At 42.9% G+C, this 14861-nt stretch overlaps 1 protein-coding gene across 1 annotated transcript in view; it reads left to right on the top strand.

Annotated features, from left to right (window-relative positions):
* LOC145412792 (omega-amidase NIT2) overlaps nt 1–14861 on the top strand; it is a 144327-nt gene that overhangs the window by 93178 nt on the left and 36288 nt on the right. The window contains exon 6 of the mRNA XM_080282572.1: nt 6643–6781. Coding sequence (XP_080138698.1) covers nt 6643–6781 — 139 coding nt within the window. The remainder of the gene's footprint in view (nt 1–6642; nt 6782–14861) is intronic.

The raw sequence follows: 14861 nt of genomic DNA on the forward strand, positions 1-14861 counted from the left end.
TCCCACACACCACATCACATGCTGCACATATTTCTTCTGTAAATATCCTGCACACACCTTCCATATCCCCCATCTGCTCCAGTTCATATTTGCCTAATCGTTCCTCCACTTCTCTCTTATACTCTGCCTTTTTCTCATCCTCTTGTAACCTTTCCGCTCTCCTTGCAACTACTCCTTCCTCTCATCTTTCCCTTCTTCTATTTCTCCATCTTACTTGGATCCTAATTCTGGCCACCACCAAGTGAATTTACAAATTTAAAAATGCTTTAAAAGTGTTGTTTGTAAATAGGGGCAAAAATTGACTTGTGAAATCAAGCAGTAAGTTTTACTTTATGCCGGCTTACTTCGCCGATTCTCTGAGGATGAGAATTTATAAACTTTCTCAACAGTACACAGCAGAAACTAATGACTTACTCGTGCTGTTCGTTAGTACTGTTAGCCTCTAGAGAAAGTGACTCCACCCCAGACAATCAATAACTGATGCTAATAATGATAAACAGGTTCTTGCTGGTGCATTAACTCCTGGTTGGCACAACGGATTTAAGCTTAATACAGAAGGACTGGCCTAAGTACCAGTTATGAATAATGCAAAGCGATTATGCAAACTAGGAGCAGCAACTAGAATAAGCTTAGTGTGGAGAAATAAAACACGAGTTTATACATTAAGCTCAAAGGAAAAGAACTGTAAAATTTATTAATTACAATGAAATAAATTTACGTTACATAAGTCTCAAAATGAATTCAGAATAACAAGGAGAATACACTCACTCGCTCATTCAAATGCTAACACTTAAACCTAGGAAAAACGAAAAGAAATACTGGTCAGTGGAGGGGGCTAAGCGGAATGACTTGGTGTCGATATGTAGGATGGACTCTGCAAACACGCTAAACACTCTTCGCCGATTCACCACTAGGTGGAAATTTCAGGAACTCTCTGTAAACGAACCTGCTCTGACAACGATTCAATCCTGACTAAGTTTGAATTATGGAAGAGGGCGAGGGTCAGCCGTGCTCGCTCCATCGGTCAATGAATATAAAGTTAGCGATACACACTCACAATAAATCACTCAGCGAAGGCGCTAATGTAACGCGCAAGGACGATCACTTATGAAACAGTGAAAAATGTTCTGAAAACCTTCCCAATCGAGTGAACGCTAGGACAGTTGGACTGAGTAATATACAATGAGAATTCCACTAAAATTCACGGTTTTCACTCTGAACAAAATGTTACGAACCTACAAATACGCTCGGGCAAGTTCATGACAACACCTCTTTACAGAATGTCGTATCGTCTGAGTAATTTGCATTCATTTTTCTTCCTAGGTCATCATTTACCGCCTCCTTCCTCTTCACTAGTCTCTTTACATGCTTCTTGATCTCAGTACAGTAACCCCTCCAATATCCGGATCAATAGAGCCATCGGTAGGTTCGGATATTGGTTTCGTCCGGATATTGGGCCCCAGCTTATGGACTTGTACTTATGGACCTAACTCAGAGAAACACCTATACAACTCCCTCCGGACATGCATAGCACCTATTTAACACCCAAATCACACCAATAAGGCACATAAATGACTGAAATAAATGCAAAAGAAACATAAAATGAGGGTTTAGAAGTATGTTCATACATTAATAAACACTCTGGTACTTATGGACTCTAACCGAACCTAACTCTGAAAAACACATTCCTACTGCACATCCATGAGGTAAGTATAGTATGGAAAAAAGTACAGTATGACACATTCTGGTAAGTATTGTATGGAAAAAAGTACAATATGAAACATTCTGGCTACTTACAGCAAGTCCCTGGCCACCTCGATGAATAACCGCCTCCTCTCGGACTCTGACAGTAAGAACGATTTCCTGAAGCACTTGCAGTACACTCTTCCTGAAGTCTTGCACTGAACTTAGTCAATAACACACAGAAGTCCGTTCTCTTCACAGTGTTCACTTTAGTCCAAATAATGTTCGATTTTAATTTAGTGTTGCACATTAACTATTCCCATGTTTTTTTTATTTTCCAAAGCCAAAACAAAGAAGGTTAGTTACGTTAAATTTCTTTTCTACTGAGTCTTTTCTCTCATTTCGAAAACCTTAACACAACACACCGTTTTTTTTACTGCACAACACTCAAAATTCCCGTGTGGTCTAGTGGAGAAGTTCTTGCTGTTTATTCACTGTCAGAGTCCGAGAGTATCACTGGCAGGCGACCAAGGGGTGCATCGGTGGGTCGTGGTGATGGCGTACCGACTACAGAAGACTCTGAAGATAGCTGCAAACTCACATCGAGCGGTGACTCCACTGTAGCTGATGTGCTGGGCTGTGGCTCGGAGCATGAGGGCCTGTCTTGGGGAGGCAACGGAGTGGAACCAGGGCTTGGCACAGCGGGGGTCACGGGCCTGAAAAAACTGTCAATCGTTGACTGACGCAAGAACCGACGATTCTGGCGATTGATGATGCGCTGCCGGAAAGCACGCACTTCCTCCACGAGTCCCAAGGGCCCCATCTCCCTGTCGCAGTCCGGGTGTTCCAGGTAGTCCAGGACGAACTCTAGATGTTCCCGGAGTGCGCTCAGCTTGGGGATGGCTGGAGTAGTGTCCTGCTGAGAGGAGTCCGCATCATCATCGCCTTCGTCGTCGGAATCTTCAAGTTCGGGACTGACACCAGCAACTGAAGACGCGATCTCGATATCAGACAACGTCTGATACCCAGGATCGCCCTTGTCGTTGTCCAACCACTCACGAACATCGTCCACATCAACATCATCGCCGTGCGTACGTAGCCGTGCATGGAAGTCATCCACGTCAAACCCTAGGAAATCGTACTCCACATCTGTTCCGAGAAGCAGACGAGACCAACCATTTTCAAGAGTTTTCACAGGGACTTCCTTCCATGCACTAGCCCAGTTGTACAGCGCAGACTTGATGTTGTAGCGGTGAAGGTTTTCCAAAGTCCGCTTGCCTCGAGTGTCACGTCCTTCCCTGCGCTCGTCCTCGTCCTCGAGAACAACCATCACCTCGTCCAGGAACTTCCGACGGTACAGGCGCTTTGTTGCCACGATCACTCCTTGGTCCATGAGTTGAATGAGAGCAGTCGTATTAGGTGGCAGAAACATGCACCTAATACGGCCATTCTCAGCAACCAAGTCCTTGTCGCATGGGTGGGCAGGTGCATTGTCGAGGAGAAGGAGAGCCTTTACCTGGTCGCGAGGAATTCCCAGTGTCTTCGTCTGGTACTGGATGACCTCCTTGACGAAGTGACGGTGAAACCAGTCTTTGAAAATCACAGCTGTGAACCATGCTTTCAAAGAATGGTACCATACGACAGGAAGGACATCCATCACCCCACGAAGGCACCGAGGCTGCTTTGCACGACCAACAATAACGGGCTTAAGCCGGTGCATGCCGTTAGCATTGGCACAACACAAAGCAGATATCCGTTCCTTAGAAAGCTTGCGGCCAGGTACACGCTTCTCTGTCTCATCGGCTAGAGTGTTCGTTGGCACCGAGCGATAGAATAGGCCAGTTTCGTCAGCGTTATAGACTTGACCGAGAGTGAGGCCCTCCCTGTCGATCAAGCCTTTCACCTTGTGCCGAAACTCGTCAACTCCATCCTCGTTAGCGTCCAATGCTTCGCCATGTGCTTTACGGTTAGTAAGGCCATGTCGCAACTTGAACGCGAAGAGCCAACCCTCGTATGCCTTGAAGTCTAGGGCGTCGTGAAGCCTTGCAAACTTCTCAGCAGCAGCGTTCAGCTCCGTTCCACGTACCATCACACCAGCTGCACGTTGCTGTCGATACCAAATCAACGTGGATCGGTCGATTTCTGCAAACTTGGGGGTAAACATAACCTTCCTTTCCACGTTGCGTTTGCTTCTCGACGAGAAGTCAGCCGTGTACTGCATGAGCTTGTCTCAGGAACGCTTGATATCGAACAAAGTCGACCGGGCCAGGTTAAACTCGTGGAGAATGCGTGAAGAAGACCAACCCGCATCAACTTTCTCCAATATCTCCCGTTTCTTCTCCAGAGTCAACACCACTCTCTTCCTTTTCTCAGGAGGCGGGGCCATCATCACACACACTAAGAGGAGGGCAGAGATCAGCAGGAGGCCTTGCAGCAAGTACGGCACCACTACAAAAGCGAGCACGTGGGCAGCCATGGCGAAGAGCGTAGGTCCAGTCGCGGTGAGAGACAGGCGGGAAGTGGGGAGGATGCAGCGGCGCTCTATCGGACGTCGGAGGAATGACGAACCAAAACAATGCTCTCACGCGGCGCGCGCGGCAAGTTCAAATTACGGACGGCAAAAAATCGATTTTTTTTTATTTTATTTTTTTTGGATTTTCGGACCATTTTGGGAATGTTTGATCCCAGGACGATAAGGTTCGGTTAGTGGGGATGTTCGGTTATTGGGCATCCGGATATTAGAGTGATTACTGTATATTCATTTCTTACTTCAGCTGAGCCCCAATCCTATATCCACTCTAGCCACTTCTTCATGTTTTCCTCCACTGCTTTCTTAACCTCTTCATCCCACCATGCTGTCCCTTTCTTCTTTGTCATTACTCTTGCCACACCACATACTGCTTTAGCATTCCTAACTAAGCAGTCCCTATATGCATTCCACAAGCTTTCCAGATCCATTTCATTCCAGTTCACTGATTCTGACTCCTCTCCTACTTTGGCCCTGTATTAATCTGCCATTCCTTTGATCCTCAGCTTCTTGACTTTCAGTCTCTCTCCCTGACAGCCCCTGTCTTTCTTGGTCCACCTCATTCCTATCAGCTTGATCTTGCACACCACAATTATATGTTCTGACAAACTCCACTTCTTCCTCTCACTGCCTTCATATCAGCAACACTACTCTGCATCGGTTTCTCTACGAGCATGTAGTCAGTCACGCATCTTTCAACACGATCTCCATTCCTTCTATACCACGTATATTTATGTGCATCTTTGTGTTTAAAATAAGAATTACAAATGCACAACCTCATTTCCTGACACATGTCCTTCAGTCGCTTCCCATTGTCATTCTCTCCTGGTACTCCATTATTACCCATTATTTCATTGATAGGAGCAGTGCCTACTCTACCATTCACGTTGACTATTACAGTCACTTTATAACTCCTGGCCATTTGTCCTACTATTTCATCCAGCTCATCCCAAACCTGGCTTTCTCTGTCACACTCCTGTCATCACACGGTGCATATGCTACAATCACTGCCACTTTCACCTTCTCAGACTTGAATTTGACATACATACACTACATCTTGAGTTGACACATTTGTAATCTCTCATTCCACTCTGCCACACTTCATTCATCAACATTGCAGCTCCTTCCTTGCATCTTCCTCCCACATTCATGCCCGACCTTACGCACTTCACTTCTTCCACTCCTCCACTTCACCTCCTTTCATCTTAATTTTACACAATTTCATCATAGCATATCATGCACTCATGAACTTGTTCACCACGTGCACCCCCTTACTCTCCTCATTCACACCTCTCGCATTCCACATGGTCATGCGAGTCTGCCCATTTGATTGGGCCACTGGGCAGGTCTTGGGTCATCTGAGGCTCTCCAAAATGTTTGCCATTATTCAGTGATTTTAGATAGGGGTATCTGGGGGACACTTTACCTGACCAGAAACCCTGTTTATATGGTTACCATCCAGCGTAGTATATGGTTTCCTTGGTACAGGAAGCCATTTGGCTTGTCCCTCAGTGTAGAGATCATATGGCAACACTACATTGAGTGAGTGGATGGTGGGCATCCCCACCTACCACAAGTCCCCATATAGTATCATATTTCATTATTACCCAAATCAGAGATATGATCAAAGTTGGAAATTAGATGTGCCATAGCCTCATCCCGTGGTTGTTGGAGTTACTGCTATGATGGACTCTGTGAAAATCAGATGGAAAGGTGAAGGGTGGAGTCATCAGTATATGGGTGGATAGGGTTAGATGTGCAGCTCAAATGGTCATTGATGAAAAGAAGGAAGAGAGTTGTAACAGGAGAGAACCCTGAGGAACACTACTGTTCATAGTTCGTGGAGAAGAACATTGGCAGTCTACAGCAGAAGCTATAGAATGACCAGAAAGGAAGTTAGAGGTGAAAGCATAGATGGGGAGATGGAATTCATAAGAGGCCAGTTTGGAAATTTCCAGTAAAGATTTATTTCAAACTCGATTGAAAGTTTATTTCCTAATGCTCAGAGCTTGTGCTGTGAGGCATTTGGAGATGAGAAGTTATGCAAACACTCCTTAGCACTTTGAGCCTGACTGGAAGCCTCCTTCTTCCTCAATGTGCCTCCAGATTCAGTTGCTGTAAGTGAAAAATATTTATTTAGCCTGGCAAAATAGAAGTTTTTTTTTTTAGAATAAAACTGTCAGTTTATTGGTTCAAAGGATCTAGTGCCTACCAAAGCTGTGTATCCTGACCATAACTAAATTAGGCTCCTTATATTTGTAATTACTGTACTTCATTTGAAATTTAGCACGTTGGTACTGAAATCTGATTTTATAGACATTGTGTTCATTATTATACCAGATTTTACGTATTTCTCTTTATCTTTCAGGTAATGAGATCCGTTAGTTATTCTGTATATGTATATCTTATCCCTATGTTGTTGGTGTCCCCAGCTGTATGTTGGCACCATCTCGCCTGCACGTGATGTCAACGCCAACTACATTGCATGGGGCCACTCTACGGTGGTCAATCCATGGGGTGAGGTGGTGGCAACCTGCGAAGATGACGAAGCAATCGTTTATGCTGACATTGGTGAGTTATTCTGTTCCTCCCACCTCTCTCCTACATGAATCCTTCAGTACAATGATGTCTTTTTCATTTTAACCCCTTCAGTCTGATGACATAGCATTTTAGTTTAGCAGTGCCATCTCTCAACATTTATGAAGCTTCAGAATTACAGTAAACTCCCAATTATCTGTCGTCACAATATCTGGCCCGACACAATATTCAGTGCTGTTGGCTCGGCTCTACTACATTAGCATCTGGTAAAGTTATGCAACATCCAGCACTGGTTCTATGCTATATCCAGCATCGAGGGCTATCAACTGGCTCATATGTGGTAGCCAACTGGTGCCTGGGAAAACCCTGAAATGCGCCAGTCAGTGAGAATGCCCACCATGTGTCAGCCAGTCAGAATCTGTTGGGGGAGCAGCTCACCCGGCACACCGAGCATACCGCTGCTCTTTCATTATCACTTGTGGATCTCATAAAATAATGACATGTCCGTGTCTGCATTCCACTCTTCTGACCACGCGGTTGCAAAACCCTAGTGCTGTGACCAAGTCTTTGGTGTCCATTGCTTGTTGTTGTTGCAAAGCTTACGGCCTGTCAGTGCTCGTGTCCTGGTGCTATATTGTGATCCTTAAATTATAACCGCACTTGGTGCACTCTACCCTCTATCGATGTCACACTTGGTGGGTACGTACTGTAGTACATTATATACTGTATTGTATCATTGCTGTTTTGTATTGTATGTGTAGTTTTTATTTTTTATTCATGGGAAAGTTTTTTGGATAGAGGATTGAGACAGTTAGTATCTCAGTATCCAACTCGACACTAAATGTTGAGCCAGTGGGGGGATACTATGTAATATCTGGTGTTTCACTTTATTTGGTGTTGGGATGCACAGAATTACACCAGATTATCAAGAGTTTATTGTACCCTGTGCCTACTAGTGAAGAGGCTAACAGAGGCTATATCTGACCCTTCCAGTTCAAAAAGCCACCTAGAAGCTGAATAAATTGTCATGTAGAAACAAGAATAAAAAAAAAAAAATGTCTTCATAGAGGCAGTGTAGTATTAGTAGTGAACCTTGGCTCATCTGAATGTGAACCCGTTAGATCACAGGACACCGGCTACCTCAGGTGGGAACTCCCAGGCATGTCAACAACCCTGACACAGATAGAGGGCTGGTACTACAATCCCAGACAGATCACCTTTACATACTAAACAGTCTAGACCAACATACCCATATCCCACACCAAGCCCTCTTCCTCCCATCATCTCCAGACATCACCTTCTGCTCCCCAAACCTCGCTCCACTACATCATGGAGAGTGGTCAAAACCCTAGGTTCTGATCACCTCCCAGTCATCATCACTACCAAAACCAGAATCACCCCAGCTGGCTACAAACACACATACACCAGTTATAAGAGAGACAACTGGGAGGCCTTTGTAACTGAAACAGAACAACATCTCGAAACACTAAACAGTACACACATCACAAACATCAACACTGCTGTGCACACTTTCAATACAATTATACAAAATGCAGACAAAAGACACATCCCTAGGGGCAACAGAAGGAGACACAACCCCAACTTCACACCAGAAATTCAAGGCCTCATTAGACAACGGGACACACTGCGACACTCCCCAACACCCCATACACAAAACACTGTACAACAAATACAAGAACTCAACACCCAAATAAACAATAAAATATCAGAACGGCAAACACTAAACTGGAAAAATTACCTCCAAACACTTGACCACAAAACAAACATCAGCAAATTCTACAAAACACTAAACAGCATCACACTTTCCAACAGCAACACCACACAATCACACGCTGCCATCACAACAACAGACACCATACCCTCAAACAAACAATAAGCAAACACTCTCTTCAATCACTTTTCAGAAGTTAGCCATCTAAACCCCCATCCCGAAGACCGACGTATCATCCGACGTAAGAGACAGTTCCCCACAGACCCAGACTACGCACCTTTCACTTACAACCAGACGAAGCACATGATTAACAACCTCAAGCACTCATCTGCCTGTGGACCAGACAACATAAGCAACATTCACCTTAAACACCTAGGACCACAAGGCATACAAGCACTCGCCAACACATCAAACTACAGCTACTTACACAACATACCGGTAATACCCAGCATCTGGAAGCATGGCAATGTCATCACTATCCCTAAACCCAACAAAGACCCCACGTTACCCTCTTCACATCGCCCCATCACACTTCTCTGCACCCCCTCTAAAGTCACTGAACGACTGATACTACAACTAGTCACACCTCACATTCCCCTAGCCTAGTCACAATATGGCTTTAGTCCACTGCACTCCACTAACACCCTTCTTACAGACCTTACACAGAGAGTTTTCAATGGCATGAATTCAGCTAGGCCACCACACAGAACAATCCTAATCACACTAGATATTAGCATAAGCTTTTGATGCCATCCCCCGCCACAACCTCACAAACAAAATACTCAACACAAAAATGCACAATAACACAAAAAGATGGCTGCAAACTACTTAGCAGGCAGATGTGCGCATGTAACATTTGCCGGTCAATCTTCTAACATCAGAAACTTCACAAACGGCATCCCCCAAGGATCTGTTTTGTCCCCTACACTCTTTAACCTATACATTCACGACGTACCCACACCCCACACACCACAGATACACATAGCTTCCTATGCAGGTGATATAACACTTACATGTACGCACCAAAATGCAGACACAGCTGCACACATCATTCAACCCTACCTTAACACACTACATGAATGGTTCACCACAAACAGGCTCAAAATAGCCCCAGCCAATTCTACAGTGACTCTTCTCACAAACTGGACAGCAGAACACAGTCAAATCCCACACCTTACTATAAACAACACTCCCATACCACACACACACACACACACACACAAAATCCTTGGTGTAACATACAATACATTAATGTCATTTAAACAACACATCACAAACATTAAAAATAGAATAACACCAAGACTCAATGCTTTGAGTTCACTTGCCCATACAACATTCGGACACAACAAAGAAACCACCACCACTATACAAACAATATATACGTTCAGTGATGAATTACGCAAGCCCTGCCTGGGCTTCTAACTTCACCAAAGCACACTACAACACTCTACAGACCATACAGAACAAGGTTCTAAAAATAATCACAGGCTGCACAGCTACTACACCTACAGACCACCTTCATCAAGAAACCAAAGTCCTCAAAGTGAAGGATCACCTAGACATGAGAGGCACCCAGTTTCTTGCTGCAGCCTCCACAAACCCACAACATCCACTACAGTACATGGCAGCACATCCACCCACACCAAGGAACATCAAAACAACACCCAGCACACGATACCATACACAAATACTGTCATCTCTCCCCCTTGCCCCACCTCAGACCAGCTTCCATAAGCATATCCACACTCAGATCACTCGCCGCTCGATTCTGTCACTTAAAGACAACACACAGCTGCAGGCACAGCCTCCTGACATCCACCCTTCTGAATCCTATCTTCCTCGTGAGGACTGGGTCCACCTGGCCAGGCTGAGATGTGGGCACCATCCAGCCCTCTTAAGCTACCAGAAAAGGCTGGATGACTCCATCGCTGATGCCTGTCCAGGATGCAACATAACACCCCATACTATTAAGCACATTATGGAAGACTGCATTGCACACAATCACCTAGGCCAACAACACAACATACACTCTTTGAGAGCTCTGTGGGAAAGCCCGGTCTCGGCCATGGCCGTCCTAAGGGACTCGGAGCTGTTCGGCCAGACTGCTTAGGGAACAACTGCTACTACTACTACTCCCAGGGATTTTTTGGTGAGGTTATGTTTAAGGATTGTCTATGTTGTAATAGTGAGGTACATGAGGCAGGTGTGTTGCGATGTGGTGGTTTCATTGCAGTGAGGGCATAATTTTTTTTTGTTTTTTTCAGGGTATATTACAACTAAGACTATTTGTATTAATTCACCCCTATCACTGAAGGGGTTTAGGTTATACAGGTTCTAACCCCTTTGCCGAACAAAGTAATTTTCAAGTTGCAAGAATATATTAAACAATGCATCACCAGATTTAAGAAGCCAAGGTAAGCTATGATGCATACTAATTAGAAATTAGAAATATAGCTCTTTAACCACTACTCACCTCCATCTTCCATACCCTTGCAGATAGCAAGTACCTACACTAGTTTCTTATGTTACCCAGTCTTCAGTATCCCCCTCCCCCCCAGAAAAGAAAATCATTTGTCCAAATTCAAACTGAACTTTCTTCTGGAGAAAATTACCTTAGGTCTGATGATCCCTCAGCTTTGATTAATGTTTGCCATATTTCTCCCACGGTTGTAACACTTGTCTGTCAACTAATATAACAGTAAATTATGAAAAGTAGAAAAAACTAAGATAACTGCAAAAATAAAGACACACACACACACACACACACACACACACACACACACACACACACACACACACACACACACACACACACACACACACACACACACACACACACGAAAAAGGAGTGGTTTAATAGAAGGTGTATGATAGCAAAAAAAAAAGAGAGACACAGTGTGGAACAATTGGAGAAAGAGAGGTAACAACAGAACAAAGGAAGAATATAAAAGAACTAGAAATGAATACACAAGAATATGTAGAGAGGAAGAAAGGAATTTTGAAAAAGGTATAATAGACAAATGCAAGGATGAACCCAAACTGTTTTATAGATTTGTCAATGGCAAATTGAAACAAAAGGAAGGAATCACCAAACTGAAAGTAGAAGGAGAGGTCTGTAAAGATGCAGCAATGCAAGCTGAAATAATGAACAAATGTTTCCAATCAGTTTTCACAAATGAAAAGGAGTTTATGGAAGGGGCGGGAGTGACTAGAAATGTAGTGATAAAAGATATAAAAGTGGAAGTACAGGAAGTGTATAAATTACTGGAAACTCAAAATGTAAGGAAAGCCCCAGGACCAGATGGAAACTCTAATTGGGTACTGAAGGAATGCAGAAATAAACTGGCGGATAAGATTCACAGTTTAATTGTGTGTTCTCCAGAAGAGGGGAAAGTGCCTCAAGATTGGAAGAGGGCAAATGTGGTACCAATTTATAAGGGAAGAAACAAGGAAGAACCCCTGAATTATAGACCAGTGTCCCTAACCAGCATGGTCAAAAAATTGTGCGAAAGAATTCTGAAAGATAGATGAATAAAATATCTGGAAGAGATGAATATTTTGGCCAATAGTCAGTTTGGATTTAGAAGTGGAAGGTCATGTGTTTTCAACTTGTTGAGTTTTTACTCAAGAGTGATTGATGTGCTACAGGAGAGAGATGGTTGGGTGGATTGTGTGTATTTAGATTTGGAGAAAGCCTTCGACAAGGTACCTCATAGGAGACTAATGTGGAAACTAGAGCATATAGGAAGACTAAAGGGGAACCTCCTGGAATGGATGAGAGACTTTTTGAGATACAGACAAATGAGGACAGTAATAAAGGATAGGATGTCTGGATGGAGGGAAGTAACAAGTGGAGTCCCACAGGGCTCGGTGTTGGGGCCAGTAATGTTCCTGATTTATGTAGATGATATGGTAGATGGAGTGAACAGTTATGCAAGTCTGTTTGCTGATGATGTAAAGATCTTGAGAAAGGTAGAGGTTGAGGAGGATTGTAAAATGCTGCAGGAGGATCTGGATAGGATACATGATTGGAGCCAGATGTGGGAAATGAAATTTAATGCAAAGAAATGTAAAATATTGGAAATGGGTAAAAGTACCAAGAGGCCATCATTGAATTATTTGATGGGTAATGAACCAATCACAAAAGCGAGAGAAGAGAAAGATTTGGGAGTGCTGGTCCAGGACAATTTGTCACCTGAAAAACACATTAGCAAGGCAGTTAGAGAGACATATAAACTCCTGACTAATATAAGAGTAGCTTTTCATTATATGGATGAGGAGATGATGAAAAAATTGATAGTGACCATGATTTGCCCCAGGTTAGAAAATGCAGCAGTAGTGTGGTCCCCACACAAAATGAAAGGTATAAACAAGATTGAGAGAATACAAAGAACAGCAACCAAAATGGTCCCCAGTCTGGCAGATCTGTCGTACAGAGAGAGGTTGGAAAAGCTGGATTTGTCTTCCCTAGAAGAAAGGAGAAAGAGAGGAGACATGATTGCGGTGTTCAGGACCATGGTGGGAGTAGTTAAAATTGACAAAGAAGATCTGTTTTTATGGGATAAGAGAGTAACAAGAGGACACAGATTGAAACTGAAGAAACCAAGTTGCATGTAGGATATCAAGAAATACAGGTAACTCGCACGGAACACGATCTCACGGAACGCGCTCGCAATTATACACGGTAAGGGCTGGGATACATATAAGACAACGTAAGATTAAAGAACCATTATGAAAACTACAAATTAACGCAGGAGAGGCCTTTGAAAGATCAAATCCTCGAACGTCACTGCAGCGCACGGTTTGTTTTGATTACGTGACGATCTAGGCGGGAAATTATTCAGTGAGTGAGACATTCCCGAGTACAGTAGCACAGTATTTGTAAGTTAAATATTTACAGTACTGTACTGTTCTGGTAAGTTTATGTGCAACGTAAAGTACTATTAAATAACGTTAAAGCAAGAAATAAAGTTTTATAACCAGTTTACTTGATAGGCGTCAGAATATTGCCTTTTTTATTTGTTCATTTTTTCCACAGTACTGTACAGTATTTGTAAGTTAAATATTTACTGTTCTCGTATGTACTGTACTTGTAAGCACTTAAATAAAATTAAATAATTAAATAAAGCCTTGCAACCAGTTAACCTGAATTATATGATTACCCATGATCGGCGTCGGAATATTGCCTTTTTTGATTGTTCGTTAAACTCTTACTGTACTGCTTTTCTGCAGTACTGTATTTGTAAGTTAAATATTTACTGTTCTGGTATGTACTTGTAAGCAATTAAAGCATTAAATAAAGCCTTGTAACCAGTTAACCTGATTTACATGATTACCCATGATCGGCATCGGAATATTGCCCTTTTTGTTTGTTTGTTAAAGACTTATAATAAGAGAAAAATACATTTTTGTCTTGGTATCTTTATCTATTTGCTCAGGTTTGCTGTAATGGTTTGGATCATTTGATGCAATGCAACGTGTAGAAAACTGTGAAAACTTTCGGGAAGTGAACGAAAATCTGGGACATGAGACTGACCTTGACTTCACCCTCTCATGTATCATCTGTCAGTTCACCACCTGCTATCGTGATGAGTGGATGTACGATTTTTTCGCTCGTGGCCAAGCCTAACCACACATAGTTACACCCATTATCTCGACCCAGACAGAATATACAATCTTTTTCCTCCCTTGCAAAACACAAACAACCACCCTGTTTACGAGACAGCAATATATATTGCGAAAATAACAAGGTAAAATGTTAAAGATGAACGTAAAATGATAGAGAAAGATGAACATGTTATGACGGAAGAAGTACGTTTTCCCTGTCTGTAAACGTATTTATTTCTGCTTTGTATCTGTATTCGCAATAATTAGACTTATTGTTAGTTCTGAAACTGCATTACGATTCTATTTTTAGCCATTCTCGTGGTGTGGGAGCTGGAAGTTGTGACACAACTTCCTTATTGCTAATCGGACTGACCCTCCACTTTATTCTCCCGTGGCAGAGTCTAGCCTTGGAGGACGTGCAGTTTTCTCATTTAGGACTGAAAATTCAACTCTTTCGCTCCCTTTTCCAAGCATGGGCACAACGATAACGTAAAAAATAACTCGAATCTACCATAAACGTATATAAAAAAGGTGAAAATGTATTCATAACATTTTTTTTTTCCAGCCATTCCTAACAGATTATGTACTGAAATCATTCGATATCACAGTACTGCATTTCTAAGTTAAATATGTACTGTTCTGGTAAGTTAAAGCACTGGTACCAGTTAACCTGATTTATATGATTAACTATGATCGGCGTCGGAATGTTTCCTTTTGTTTACATACAGTATTTGTGTGTTGAAGTTTTGCTGTGGAGTACTGTATTTGTGAGTT

Source organism: Coenobita brevimanus, chromosome 94, assembly GCF_032717465.1.
Source record: "Coenobita brevimanus isolate Jiangsu-jjx chromosome 94, ASM3271746v2, whole genome shotgun sequence".
Lineage (NCBI taxonomy): Eukaryota > Metazoa > Arthropoda > Malacostraca > Decapoda > Coenobitidae > Coenobita > Coenobita brevimanus.